At 38.7% G+C, this 15,012-nt stretch overlaps 1 protein-coding gene across 5 annotated transcripts in view; it reads right to left on the bottom strand.

The window, feature by feature from the left end:
- Positions 1-15,012, bottom strand: part of CNKSR2 (connector enhancer of kinase suppressor of Ras 2) — a 214,524-nt gene that overhangs the window by 37,324 nt on the left and 162,188 nt on the right. For 4 of the 5 annotated variants that reach the window (XM_086466730.1, XM_086466873.1, XM_086466939.1 and 1 more), the window contains 4 exons: positions 14,822-14,893; positions 8,547-8,614; positions 3,220-3,320; positions 1,490-2,027 (listed from right to left, as the gene is read on the bottom strand). In XM_086466730.1, the coding sequence (XP_086322856.1) occupies positions 1,490-2,027; positions 3,220-3,320; positions 8,547-8,614; positions 14,822-14,893 (779 nt within the window). Of the gene's footprint in view, positions 1-1,485; positions 2,028-3,219; positions 3,321-8,546; positions 8,615-14,821; positions 14,894-15,012 lie in introns of all 5 variants that reach the window. The other variant, XM_086466800.1, reaches the window with a different exon arrangement.

Genomic DNA, 15,012 nt, shown 5'->3' with positions numbered 1-15,012 from the left:
AGTGGGAAGTCTCCTTGACCCTTTTTGTTGACTGTAAAAATATTTTTTTAAAAATCCCTTTCTCTTGCTATCAGCAAAAAAACCATTTGAAAACCAAAATTGAAGGCTAAAAATAGGATAAAACATTCTGTGTGGTTGATCAAATTTAAACCTGTTAATTAGACAGCTTCATTTCACAGTAAGAATCTAATATTACCATAATAAATGTATGGATTTTTTGGAAAGTCATGCACGAATGCAACTGAAATCATGCCTTTTTTTAACTTTTACTGGCATCACATTTAATATCTGCAAAAGAAATCACTGTTTTCTCAAAGTCAAGAATTTGAGATGTTCAGAGTTTTAAAGCATAAGTACAATGGAAAACTTATCTCTCCCAAGTAGACTAAACAACATCCACTTGTATTTTAATGCTCAACAAAGGTGCTAACGTTAATTACTTAACTTAGGTAGCTAGCTAATTGGATTCCAAAGCCTTCATTACCCTTTCCTATCTTTTTACCATTTTTATACTCCTTTTCTGCAGTGGAAAAAATTAATTTGAAGAAACCAGATAGCACAGACCCTCTGACACCTTCAGAGGTCATCCTGCCTTCCTTGCCACTTCAGGTAACTTAGTAGCAGCACAACCCCACAACTGATGGATGCAGGCTTTGTTGACTGACCCAACAACTTGGGTGTGGATTCAACTTTGCTAGCAACACATGCTGAGAAGCTCCATAAATGACAGTGAAGGACATAGCATGAAACAGACACAGAAATGTGTTTACACGTTCAGGAGGACCGGGGACCTTCTCCAACCCCTGTTTATTTGGATTATTTTTGACAAGTAGCACTAATACCTATGGAGTTAATGTGCAATGTAAGAGACAGTTACTCAGTGTTATGACTTTTGATAAGCCCCGCTGGTCACATAGTTGTTCTCTATTAATTTTTTTGTTCATTTGAAAAGTTTTTTGAACTTCTCTCTCTGTAAATCACAAACTGAGGAACTGGGGAAAATACAATCTCTTTTTCAACTTCTTAGAGCTTCTTGTGACCTGCCCACCTGGATACTACACAAGCACAGCCTGACCCTGCGCTCCAGGATTTACCGAGTGTCTTTTACAACCCAGATGGGGTTGGCTGGAAATCTTACTAAGTATGTCCTGAGACATACATGTGTCAGTGGGGGAGGATACTGTGCAAGTGGAAGTGTGAAGAAAGCATGGAAGCAAAACCTAATTATAGCTAAGAATTACTAGTAGGAGGTGATTGGTGACCAGCCTATGGGGAAGTGTCTGGTAATGATGAGAGGTCATGCAGCACTCTGGCTGATTATTAAGCCTTATACATAAGGCAGATCAAAAAGATGTGTAACAAGGGGGACCTGGTAAAACATGGGGGATGTTGAAAGACTGCTGGGTTTTTTCGATTGGAAAAAGGAAAAACAACCTCTATGTTACACAAACAGGACTCTTGAAAAGCCACAGAAATATCCCATACTCACTTTTATCTTCCTGGTTTTCTTCTGCTGCTTTGCCTTCCTCCTCCTCCTCCTCCTCCACCTCCTTCTGCTGCGCTTCTTCATGGTGGTCGGCAGCACCAACTGAAAGACTCTGGCAGCAGTGGTTGAAGCCACTATCCCGAGGCAGAGTGAAACTTCGGGGTTTTCCCCCATTCCCATTCAGCACTTGCATTCGTTCACCCTCCACGAGGGGGAAGGGGCCGTAGTGGTCTTGCAGGTGGCACTTCTGGGTGGGCAAGGTCGACTGCCGCCGGTGCTCGGGGGAAACCACAGCCACCTCGGAGAACACAGAGTCCTCCAGTGGCAGCGTCTGCAGGTAGTGGAGTCCTGAGCTCGTCAACGGCGTCTCTATGAGGTCCTGCCAGGAGCGCCGCTGACTCGCCGTCTTGCGCACCGGCGAGTCGGTGGTGCTCCCCACCACCTCTGGGCGAAACTCCTCGTGCGACGACTGCGACTGGGAGGTCTCCGTGGACGAGAGTCGGCTGTGTTTTGGCTCCACATAAGGGCTTGCGCAGCTCATCTACAACATCAGCAATGGAGCAATCTTCAGATCAACGTAGACCGAGACCTACCGCTACTAATAATCACGTACTTTTCATTGTCACTGACAGCACCCAGTTCAGTAATGAAGACACAAACTTACCTGATTAACCTGCCCTGATCCTAACTTTAAGGCATGCCCTACACATCACACCTGTAGGTCAAACACTGATACTTATTCATAAGAAGTATCTTTATTATGTCCCTTAGTCCATAAAATAAGCCCACACAAGTATTTGCAGAAAACTTTGCAGAATGTGGCACTGTGGAAGACACAGAAGAGCTGTGCCTGGTCCATTACACATCTCAAAAACACCATCCAAATGCCTGTTGTCATCTTATCTTGCCAAAAATTTCTTTAGAATCATATTTGCAGTGCTTCAGTGCAGTTCAGAGATCTATGACTTTGGAAGATAAAGTACTGCATTCAAATTAAACACCATGAACATGGTCTTTCCCCTGACTTTTCTGATTTTTCATCCCGAATTTTTGCATTTTAGAAATTGTATTCAAGTAAGACGCATTAGTTAACACTGCCTGAGTATATGGACATGAAAATTAAAATTGTCAGTGCAGAGTAGGTTAGAAGTCCATACTCTGGTTTCAGACCAAAAGCTGCTTCAAGAAGAAAATAAAAACAAATCCTCTTTTCTTCTAATTCATAGAGAAACCTACTTTTTCACAACAACAGAACAACTGGTATCACTGTTTGTGATGTAAGACAGAACATTTTTATGTTGGCATTTCTCTGGAAATTCAAGTGTAATTTGTTCCTGTAAAGCTTCACAGCACAACTGTTGGAGCCTTAGATAAGAGTCTGTGCTGTTACTGAAGTAACAGCATTTTGTCAGAGAAGTCGATAAGGGGGCGGTGAGGAATTGCATGGATGAGTAGGGGTCCATCATGAATGAAGAACAGGAAGAAAGAGTTCTGTAACTTAATCTACTTTGTGCAGCAAGTTCCATGTTCTCTACAAACCAGTGAAAACAGCAATGATGGCTGTTGAAGTTAGCGAAGCATGTTACTTAACAGATGCCTTAAGTCAACTGCTGACTCAAAGAAAATATACTGGAGACTGCCACAACGTGCACATGCACATGCTTTTAAGCAGAAGAGTAGGTAAAAGTGACACTTTATATAGTCATTCCTGTAGACAGTTGCAGGTGACTTACCGAAGGAGGCCGTGGGTATGTGTCGTATGGGGGTGGTGGGCTGTCTTGTTTGGGTGTTGATGGAGTGTCAGCTTCTTCCTTATCGCTCTCACTCCAGTAATCTACAAGTTACATAGAGATCAGATCAAAAACTACCAACACCTTTTGGTGTGTTTGTATAACAGAGACTTAACTTCACAAAAGGAATTGGAAATTCCATCCTTGGTATTACTGAGAGTTAAATACTAGTCAATGCTGATGCTGTAAATGTTAGCTGCTGCAATTTGGAATTGTTTTAATCTAAAGCGGGAAAATTCATAACATTATGGGGTATACTAAGTCTAATGTGCCATTGCAGAGATATTAAACAACAACCTGCAAATAAGCCACAAAATTAACTCTTATACACACCTTATAAACACAACATGCATACAAAATACTCCTAATACAAATATCAGATTTTCAAATATTTATACAGCCATAAAAATAATTATGATTGGAGATATATTGGCTGGAAAATACTGAAAGTATTTGTCAGACAGAAAAGATGAAAAATGTAACTTGCTAAAGTCTTGTTGACTGCAGATGGCGTTAGCAAATGTAATTAACATCAACTGGCAAATCAAACAAGTAGGGGTTATTGTACAAATAACCAATTCTGTTTTCCTACCCATTTTCTCCATTGTATACTACCAGTTACCCAAGCTTTTCTTTTCGATTTCTAATATCAAACAGCTGCATTTAAGATAAGACAGAAAAAATTATATATCTGCTTCATAAAACAGCTGCTGCCCTGTTATCCACACAAGAACATAAAGGTGATAGGGTAAGGAAAAACATGCCAATGATATTAAGTGCAGACTTCCAAAAGATGGATAAGAAAGTACAAAGGCTGCAGATCTTGTGGGCTAAATTTAATGGGATATGAGGTTTCATTTTGTCAGGAAATGAAGTCTTGGCCAAGCCCATTTCATATGTTCTGTAGCTTGGTCAAAGGGGAAAACACACAGAAGAACGTACCACATGGGAATTTATATCTATTCCTTTGCAAGTATTTGTGAAGCAGAACAGCATCTAACTAAATGGACATTGGATCTTAATATTCCTTACAAAACTACTTAACTGCTGACTCAGCTCGATGGATGACTTTAATGTTTTTACATATTGTAAGACTTATACAAACATTTCTGTTGTCACTTTGTTTCTGACTGTATCACCTTCTAGTATTTGGGTAAACCATTGTACAACAGGACACTTCAGCTCAGACTATTCACACACTAATCCTAGGCAATTTTCACTTTGCCTAGTAAGTGTTCAACGAACTGCATGACTTACTACTTTCTTTTTGATAAATGAGGAGAAAAAGACCGATTGCTGCTTCATAAACAATCTAAACCAAAAATCCAAGCCGGCAAAACATACAATTTTGGCTTTAAAGTTTTGTTGTTACTATGATGATTATTGTATTGTACGACTAATGATCTACTGTACCTAATGTTATTCAAGATTTCAAACAAAAACTTACCTGTAAATGAAACAATCTTCAAACAGCTGTCCCTAAAATTTTGTGTATTTTTAGACTGTAGTGATGGTAGGGACAGCCTTATTTATCTATTTGATTTTTTCCAAGCAGTAACAACTCTGTTTTAACTCTGAGTCTCTTGATTTGCTTCCTGCAAGCTTATAGCTGACATTCTCAGCTATAAAAAAAATTCCAAACAGTTTCTTCTCTAGAAATCTTCAAATAATTAATTTTTGTTGAATGAAAGACTAACTCAGTGAAAACTCTTCTTTAAATCACTCCTAGTTTTAAGAAAACTTGTTTCCAGCAACTCAAAATCCCTGAAAATGCTGGCATATACGCATGTTTGTTCCTATTACAGCAAAGCCTAATGGTGTGACGTGTGGTGAGAGGCCTGTCAGAATTGTATCACTCAGTGACACTTCTGCAGACTTGGAGCTCAACTGTTTATTCTGAAAGTAAAATTAAGCAACCTCAGTGCAGGTTCCAATTTTAGCTAAAAATATGAAGACATTCTTGCTGTCAAATCCACATACAATATACCACTGCATGATCATGCTTTTGCGCACCTTACCTCAGACAGGGAATTCTGTTGGCAACCTATGGCTTGGCTAGAAAAATTATGCAGTCACAGGGGTCAACTTCCAGATGAACTGTATGAAAATAGCCTCCCACCAATTTTTAAAAATGTTCTTCTTTTGGCAACTGACTCATTAGAGTTTATCTAGAATGTGACATGCTATCAAACACTTGCTGTATTTCTCTCTGCAGATTTTGTCCAATTCCGTGATGAACAAGCTCAATGCATCAGGCATATCTTGAAAGCTTTCTGAATGAGCAACAGACTGCATACATTATATATAAGCTTACACTGACCTGCCATTTGCCAATTAAATATTGTCTATTTATATAAACTAGTATTTTTTTCCCTGGTTTTACATGACTGGCAAGTATATAACTTCTCCATCCAAGGAAGTCCCTTGCCATATTGCTAACATTCATTGTATTTAATATGGAAAGTTGATGGTATTTTTATAAAACTGTTCTGTACAGAATGTGACATTTTATTCAGCAGTACACCCACAACTCGGTGATTCGTGCATCTCTGAAGCACTTGAAATATATTTATGCACTTTAGATTCAGAACCATTCAACTCTTAATTGAAACGGGTTTGACAACTACTGTTGAATTGTTTCAGAGGTATTATAAAGCTTTGCTGCAAAGGGCTGAACTGAACAGAAATGAAAGACCTTTTGTAAAGTCAAATACGTAGGTGACAATTGGTACAGTCACTGAATATAGAAAATTCCAGCTTCGCAGTTTTTATAATTGCAAAAATGCTTGAAGTAATAGAGAGGTTTTACTTTGCTAACTTGATGCCTCTGCTAATTAGGGACACTACTGAGCTGTTTAATAGCCCTTGTGCTGGGAGCCAAGGGTAATCACCAGAGGCATAAAAACCCTGTACAGCAGCAAGGGGGGGAATGTGATTCCCACACTAAACACAACTAAGCAACACAAAGAGGATATCATTTTACCTACCTGTATATGATAAATCAATTTGAGTGAATGGCATTAGAGTGGCAATAAAGAGCTCCATCAGTGCCTGGGATATAATTTCCATAGTAAGTGGGGTCTCACTGATTATCTTCAACAGGGAGACATTTTAATAATAGGTAACAAGAGGCCTGAATGCACATGATCTCATGTCTAGGAGCTGGATCATCTGCTATTTTATTACTCAATGATTGCTTGGTAGCAAAAATATTTCTCCACATCCATCTGGATTTTGAAAGGTGTAGCATGCCTGCAATTGTGCCCTTGGAGAGTGTTAGCCTAACTGTTCATATACCTTTTCCCTTACTGTCCCACATGCTATTTTAATTCTAGTGCCAACCTGCTGTCAATAAAAGTTTGAATTTGGCTTTGAATGCTAACACAGAGGATTTCCTAGAGGACTCCAAGATTCAGAGTTTGTTCATAGCCTCTTCAAGCACTGACAGATGGTACACAGGTCCCTCCAAACTGGTTACTGTAGTGCTGCCTGGGGAGTACAGATTCCCAAACTGATTTTGAAGTCTGGTGAGGCACTGAGAACGTGACTGAAGGAACAGTGAGGATGGTGCTGCTATCCTGGGCTGGGTGAATGTGGAGGGCCTGGTGCTACGAATGACATGATGTGCCAAGGACCATACCAAACTAAAATGGGGTGTGGGCAACACTCCCAGGATAAGCAGCTGCACTTACTGGAAGACATGATTAGAAATGAGGCAACAGCATGCACAAACTAGTTTTGTGCAAGAATGACAGAATGCGCAAAAACCTTCCCACATACACTGCTACCACCGAATTACGGTAGTGGTAATTTAAAACAAAAAAAATTTTAAAAACCACTGTTTTCCAACCCCTGGCTGTTCCCTCTAGGATGCTCTGTGGCAAGGCAATCAGGGTATGAACCAAGGCAGATGCAGTTTTCTGATGCTGTCTTTTAATCTTTTACCACTACAGAATATCCTGCTCCTTGATGTTTCTACCTGGCTGCCGAAGTCACCCTTGCTTCTCACTGGGGAAAGCAGGTTTTTTTGCACAGTGTCTCCCCGAAAACTGCACTGCAGCAACACATTGCAGAGAGACAGACCATGCACATCCTCCTCCTCATGGTATCAGATCAGAAGGTCAGAGCTAAGCCTGAACGGTACAGAACCATGACTTTGGGGGGCAAGGAGGACACTACGTGGCAAATTTTGAAGCCTAGTGATAGCCTTTTGAACACACCTCACGCTGAAAAATGGTTAGAAATATAGTCTTTGTAAAGAAAAGACTAGATTAAATACACTGCTGTTGCAGCTCCAAGCTATAAAATTTTGGGGCCAAAAATTAGGACCTTACTGATGAAGGCTGCAGAGCCACAGAATTAAAAAGTGAGGTTTTGACTCAGCAGGCAGCAGGCATCTGGATAGGCTCTGGATTATCATGACCACTGCAGTTTTATGGTGCCTGCTGCCAGGTACACCTGTAAAAAAGAGCATGGATTCAATAGCCAGCTGCTTCCCAAAACAGTTAGCTGGACAGGAACACTTCTGTGGATCCTTGTCACTGGCAATTTTAGGAAACAACCTCCCCAGTGCAGCTGAGGACCGACCCTTTCTTCTTCCTGTCTGCAAACAAGATTTCTACTGCAGCAAGCTAAAGCAAAGTAACTCATTATTTTATATATGGTGCTTTTTTGAACCCATGAAATACCAGACATTAAAAATAAACAGATGTAAAATGCTGTAAACCTGCAGCTCCAAATGAAATGCCAATAGGGCTTTAGCACACACCTCAATATAGCAAAACCAGTAGAAGTAATAGAAAATTAAATGGCCTTAAAATTGAAGTCTTTAGGGGAAATCCAGTCATGCCAATAGGCTTTAGAAGAATGGTTTTGTTCCTGAGACCAATTTCATGCATTCCTGCCCCCTGTGAATTCAAACACCAAATGCAATGTTTAAAAATTTTTTTTAGTTTGCAGATTCCTAAGTTTCTTCTGATAGGGGACACAGACTCCTGGGTACCACATACCAGAGCTTACTGGCAGTACATTTGCTGCTTTTAGCTACCTCCTGCAGCCTTCTCAGAATAATCCAGTGTCTGTGTCCCAGAATCTGAAGGAACTAATCAAAATCCCTGAGAGAGAAGGAATTCTCTAAAGCAACAGCAGTGATACCCATATGTGAATTGCGTTCAGATGACAAAAATGAGGCCCAATACACAGCAGGAAAAAAAGAACAGATGAACTTACGATAACAGCTGACAGAAGAAACCAAAATAACAACACATTACCTTGCTCTTGTTTGATCCTCTCTCTTTCTGCATAGCCAGCAGCAAGCATGTTAATTCGGTTTAGCCATCTGAAATGATATCAAAAAAAAGCAGTGATACCAATCCAGCCTCTTAATGTTTGGGTGCTTTTCTACAAAAAACAAAGTTAGGAGCATTTGAAAGAGATTCAGGACAATGTTATTTTTCATATTAGACAGCTTTGATGTTCTTACTCAGGGAGTCTCCAAAGATCTATGATTTTGCTGCTGAACAAATTGTTTTCACAGTAAAGATTTTATTTCAAATGGAAACCCATGTATGATGTCAAACATCTGTAAAATAAAGCATTTGGAGATATCCAAAGAGCTATTAAATCTGCTGCTCACAGATATGCCATCACACCACTACTCCTGCTGTTCTGATTTCTTAAGAACAAACATCATTTTTCAGAGATTTAAGCAATATTTTAAGGCCTGAATTGGCAACCTAGCAGAGGAAGAGAGCAGAAACCAGCAATAAAAAGAACAGGTTCACTTGCAAACAGACAGTGAAGTTTAATTATGCCATTATGTGTTTTAGAGCTTATGTACAGTGCCAAGTACAAAGAGAAGGAGGTATATCAGAATTCACTTTTGTGTTCCATCAGAGAAGCAAGGGTAGAAAAGACAGTTGCCTCAATGCAATTCACATCTAAGGCTTCAACCTCAACTTAGACATGAAAAAATGCTGCTATAAGCTGCACAAGTTGAAAACAAACAAACAAACAAACAAACTATTGTTATTCTCTTCTAGGAGTGCTGCCATTGCCAAGCATATACTCAACTGCCTGTAGCAGTGCAGTGCTTCACCCTGGTCTCTTCCCCCATGGGGCTCTCAGTGTATTCATTACCCAAATGCTTACGCTAAATCAGGTCCTCCATCAACAAGGCTTTAAACCACCATGACAATCCATGACAATCTCCCGTGGTTGTCCATTCCACGGTAAATCTGGAATTATTTGCTCCAGGCATCCCACAGACAGGATTTGACAGGCCTGGTTTGCCAACCTAGTGGCTTGCTATTTTCCTGCCAGGGTATACAGAAGGACAACTGGAGTCATGTTTTCATTTTCTTCAGGAACGTAAACCCCCTGTTTCAGAAAACTGTGCCTGATGGGTTTCATTTGCATACTGTATGGACGGAAGCAGGATGTTGAATTGTCTCAGCAAGGGATACACCTTTGTAATCACTCCTGAATGCCAGCCTTCAAGACATTTCAGTGCAGGGTAAGCAGGCATCAGATCATAAAATACAGTTGCTCTCCTTGATATTTACTCCTGTCACCGTCCTTCCAGAAACGGTGACCACATGTATGATCTGTAAATCATGCTAATGGTCCATAAATCATTCCACATTGGGAATAAAGAGATTTACTCCTGAAGTGATTACAGAATATTTCACGTTAGCATACAATCAAAATTTCTGCCAGAAGAATAGGGAAGCTGAAGAAGAGACTAAAAATTTCGGTTGTAATTGTTAGGAAGTGTCACACACTTATAAAAATAACTGGCACATAGGAACAGAAATCCAACAAATTGCATCTCAGACAATGCTCTCTCATCTTCACGGCAGAAAGGTGACCTACTACCAAGCTATCTTTTATGTTCACATTCCTGATATGTGAAGGTTTTCTTCAGGGAATAAAGCTCAGCTGTCTCGACAGCTCTGCCAGCCCAAATCAGAGGCACTGATGCAGGAACCTCACACAAAACACTCCAGCCCTGTGCTGCTGAGGGACCAGCAAAGGTGGGTAAAGCAGCGCAAGATGACAAGTGCCTGCTCTGTCAAATGGCATGGCAGAGAGTGGAGGTGGCCCTTTGCTTGCCTCTTGCCTATTTTGGATTTCACATCCCCAGTTCAGCTCACGGCTTACCACCCCCAGCACAGCCAGTAGGGAACAACCACCTACTGGAACCCTTTGGATAGGGCTGCTGACCACAGGGTATTAGATGATACACCTGTAAAGATTCTCCCGTTGGAAAACTTCATTCTGTCCTAAATATGAGACAGCATTTCGTGTTAAGTGTGGTTATGTGTGTCATGAGAGTGAGGTAACCAATTAAATTAACAAACGCTTAATCAACAGTGAATTAATACTGCTTAAAGCTACGGTACATGATTGTTTCCAGAAAAAATGTTATTTCCTTAAATGTATAACCTAATGAGAACCCAGGAAATGTATACCAGTCTGAGAGAGAGACAGCAGACTGACTTCACATTTAACGATTTCCTGCAGGTCATGATCTGTGGCATGGTTTGAAATATTGCCTGCAATGGCTGCAGGGCGAATGAGAAGGTACTGATGTGATTGTAAACTGTTAACAACCATGGCTTTTGAGTGGTTTGCTAATTTAGAAACCAAAAGAATGGTACTGAATTCTGCATAATACCTGATACCTGGCTGCTAAAGCTTCTTCAGATATGGTTAGAATGGGTATGGTTAGAGAATTAATACTATTTTCATTAGGTATAGCTAGAGTTATGGTTCATTGAAGTTAGAATTGTATGAGAAATCCAACACACTAGACTTGTATAACAGGGAAACGTAAAGATCTCCAGCAGAACAGAAGTAAAACATGTCTGCTTTACAATGCACTGGAGACAAAAGTTTCAAGTGTACAGTTATACAAATATTCCTTACTATGAATATTAAAAGATACAAAGCCCTAGGACATAGGAAGATTTAAATCTTTCTTTCCTGTGGTGTGCTGTGTCCTGGTAGCCACTGTAACTTTTAGAGGGCAAGAGGCCAGGAAAATATTCCTTCCTTACTGCAAATACAACTTTGATTTTCTTGTGAGAATTATAAAATCTATTTCCTAGGTATGACAATAAATACAGTAGCACTGGTAGTTGCAGAAGTCATCTAGGTTTTCTTTTTGTTTTTCTTTTTTTTCTTTTTAAGACTAGCACATACATTTCTTGTCAGTATTTAAATAAAACAATTTTATGACACACGGAACAGGATTAAAACCCCCCAGTCTTTTCTGTAGACCTGTACCTTCTGTAAAGAAGAATGCACAGTCTTACAGAACAGTAGGAAACATTTTTCTATCTCATGCTCCAGGTAGATGCAATACTTTTAGTCAAAGCAGGGCGTCAAATTGTCCTTAATCATAAAGCTTGAGGATATAGGAGGAACTTGCTATATGGGAGTATGGATACCTTACAGTGTCCACAAGTACCCAACTGGAGTTTAACTGGAATGCAGAGGCCTGTAGATGGTGCAGGAGAATTTTTAGAGGGTGTCTTCACTGAAATCTTTCAGAGACATGCTCATGTGCTAATACTACAAGCTGACTTGTCATCTTTCCTCTTGATCATAGAGCTACACTGAGGAAGAAAACTGTTATAAATGTCAATACCCAATGTCACAAAAGGAGAAAGAGGACAGCTCAGTTACAGCAGGTCAAGGAAGTTCTCAGACCAATATTTCACATGAAGTTACTACCTGTATTTCCCTGCCTAGAAGACATAATTTTAGCAGCCATACATGTCATCACTTTAAAAATGGACAGTTTGGAATAAAAAGGAAGAAAAAGAGTTTTTTATAAATTTAAGCCAGCCAGCCCTGAAAAAGATGCATTTGCCTCTGAGCTGATGATCAGCATTTTTGAGTAAAGAACAAAGAGTTAGTCTATAAAGCATCAGGCACAGTTACCACGGAAAATCAAATAAAGTTACATATAGTATCATCAAGTAGAAATATACGGACCGCCTTCTACATCAGAATATTTTCTTGGAATGGGAATAACAATGAATTTCCAAGCAAGATGTTTCTATGACTATACACTTACACTAGCAAACCAGTACTTTGCATCAATAAAGGATATTCTGTCCTTCTCATCCAGACTAAGCATGTTATATGGGTAGAAAGAACACTTTTGCTGGTGCAACCACGCAGATGAAAGGAACTTCAGACACCACAACAATAAAGTTCAGTAATCACAGTTCTCTAGACTCCTTACCAGCATAAAGGTGTGACACAGTCACAAAAGCAGTAAGAAAATTTGAACAGTGACAGAGATTAAAATAGCCTGTTTTACTACTAAAAAAAGTACCTGAGATTAAAACAGCCATTTTATGAGAGTAGATATATACAAACAAAGAATCAATATCCTGCGTACATTTTTTTAAAAAACCCCAACTGAATAATTTTATACAAGGGATGAAGGAATTGAACCATTTTGAACTTTCAATTAGGCTATTTTTCTACTTTTCTTTCTTCTGCTTCAAGCATAAACAGAACCGAAATGACTGCATGATACATAATCAAAATGCATGTCAGAAACCTGACAAAAAAAAAAAAGAACAGAAATTGATCAAAACAGCCTTACTTTAACTTAATAACTTGATTCTGTGTTTGACTTCAGCTAGGCTACAAAATGCTTTTAGACAGCAAGTAATTTATTATCTCCACATTTGGAAAATTATTTTTCAGTAACCCACTTTTTTTTTTCCCCAACATATTGAGTTAATTCAATGTTTGTGAAAGTGAACTACTTTTTCTAATACATTAAACAAAGAAAAAAAAAAAAGAAATTATTTGGTGAGACTCTGCGGCAACTCAGATGTAAGAATCTCAAGTAATTCCATAGACCTTGACAGAGTTGCTTTAAATTTACATGTGTATAACTCAGATCAAAATTTGGTCAAGCTCACTCTAAATGAATTAATAAGCATTTATTTCAAAACATGATAAAAAGACTGTGCTGGGAAGTTAAAAACCTTTTGGTTCTTGGGTTTTAGACTGGGCAATGTATTTTGAAGGAATTGATGCATATTTGCTGCTGCTTTCTGATTACTGAACAGTTATATAAATTTTTATCCTTAGAAACAAGGTGCCTTGTCATACTGACTGAGGACCTGCTGACAGAAATGATTTATCTACTGCTGTAGTTCAGGATATGCCGAATAGACCATGCCATTATTCTGTTTGCTGTGCAGCAAACTTCATTTTCAGTGACTGGCTTGACAGTATTATCAAGGAAAGGCAAGCCTAAAATTTTACAAACAAATAAAAAGGTTTTAAGTTTTCTAACTGAGGAGAGACTTTTCAAGTGAGCCTTAGTCATGCATGAACTTTTGAAAAAAATATTAATAGACAGCTATTTCTAAATGAAAGCAAGCACAGTATAGTATTGGCATACTTTCCCAGTCAAATATTAGCAGTAAAGAACTGGCAGTACCCTGAAGGTGCTCTGCCAGGTAGGTGAATCTAGTACATACAGGAGAGATTAAACCACAATTATAGCACTTACTAACAGTTTTATGGATTGAGTTTATCTTTTCCTCTGTTTTAAAAGCAATTTTGCTCAGCAAGGATGGCCACAGACATTATCTAAGATAGAACAATTCTCAGATTGCAACAATCGATTTTTGCTTGTGCCCTCTGTCATATGACCAAAATTGCATATTATTCTGAACTGAATTAATTTCAGTTTATGTTGTGAAAATAAATGAAATAAAAGCCCAAACATTTGAATAGACATGAGATCCGTGTTTTTAATTTACCATTTAAATGAATTAAGAGGAACTGTGTTTATTTTGTGCTGAAGTCTCAATAATTTTTCTGAAAAAAATCTCAAAAGTGGCCTAAAATAGATACAGTAAAACTCAATACCCAAAGAACTAAGACTTAAGCCCTTGTTCCTTTTGAGTTGCCGAATTTTCCCCACTAAATTCAATACAACCAAAATTTCACTTCAACATGTAGGTTAAATTCATGGCAGTAGAGAGAATCTGCAAAATTCATTCCTTGTAATCTCTACCTCCTATTTCAAGACTAGCAGAAGAAAAGTCAGTGACTGCTTTAAATCTTTTAAATCTTTCTCCAACTTTCCATTCCCTCCAGGGACAGAAATAGAAACATTCCCAGAGCAAGCACCATATGTCTTTGGGAGCAGGTTAGGAAGTAGATTTGGAGATACCACACCTTTGCAGATGCTGCACAGCCAAAAGCGGAAACCTGGAATTCTGACATTGTGTTTGGATGTTGTTCTACACACTGTCTTTATTTCTTTTTAGAAAGAAGGAATCTTATTTCTAAAAATCTTCAAACCTTTGTTTCAAAAAAAAAGTAATTTTTGCATGAATTGAATATGAAGCACATGCAGCCAGTCAGAAACACTTATTTTCTCAGCTATTAAACTTAACTTTTTAGATTAACCCATAATTTATTATCATGGTATTATTACTAGCTTCAAGAAGTGTCACATTTAAGGAATTATTCCTTGAACTTTGTTAGATTTCCTTACCTGTTCATGTCATCTAGATGTTCAGCAGCAAAATAAAAACTTTTGATCTTAGGATGGCAGGCTTTGAATGCACTGTAGAGGAAAAACATAATTACAAAAATGTAATGACACAACTCCTTTTTTTTTTTTTTTTTTTTTTTTTTTTTTTTTTAAAGTGTAAGACAGTGTGGTCTCAAACGAGTAAGATGACT

This window comes from Leptosomus discolor, chromosome 1 (assembly GCF_034619465.1).
Source record: "Leptosomus discolor isolate bLepDis1 chromosome 1, bLepDis1.hap2, whole genome shotgun sequence".
Classification (NCBI taxonomy): Eukaryota; Metazoa; Chordata; class Aves; order Leptosomiformes; family Leptosomidae; genus Leptosomus; species Leptosomus discolor.
Note: the sequence above shows the minus strand (reverse complement) of the source record. Positions and strands in the feature narration are given on the sequence as shown.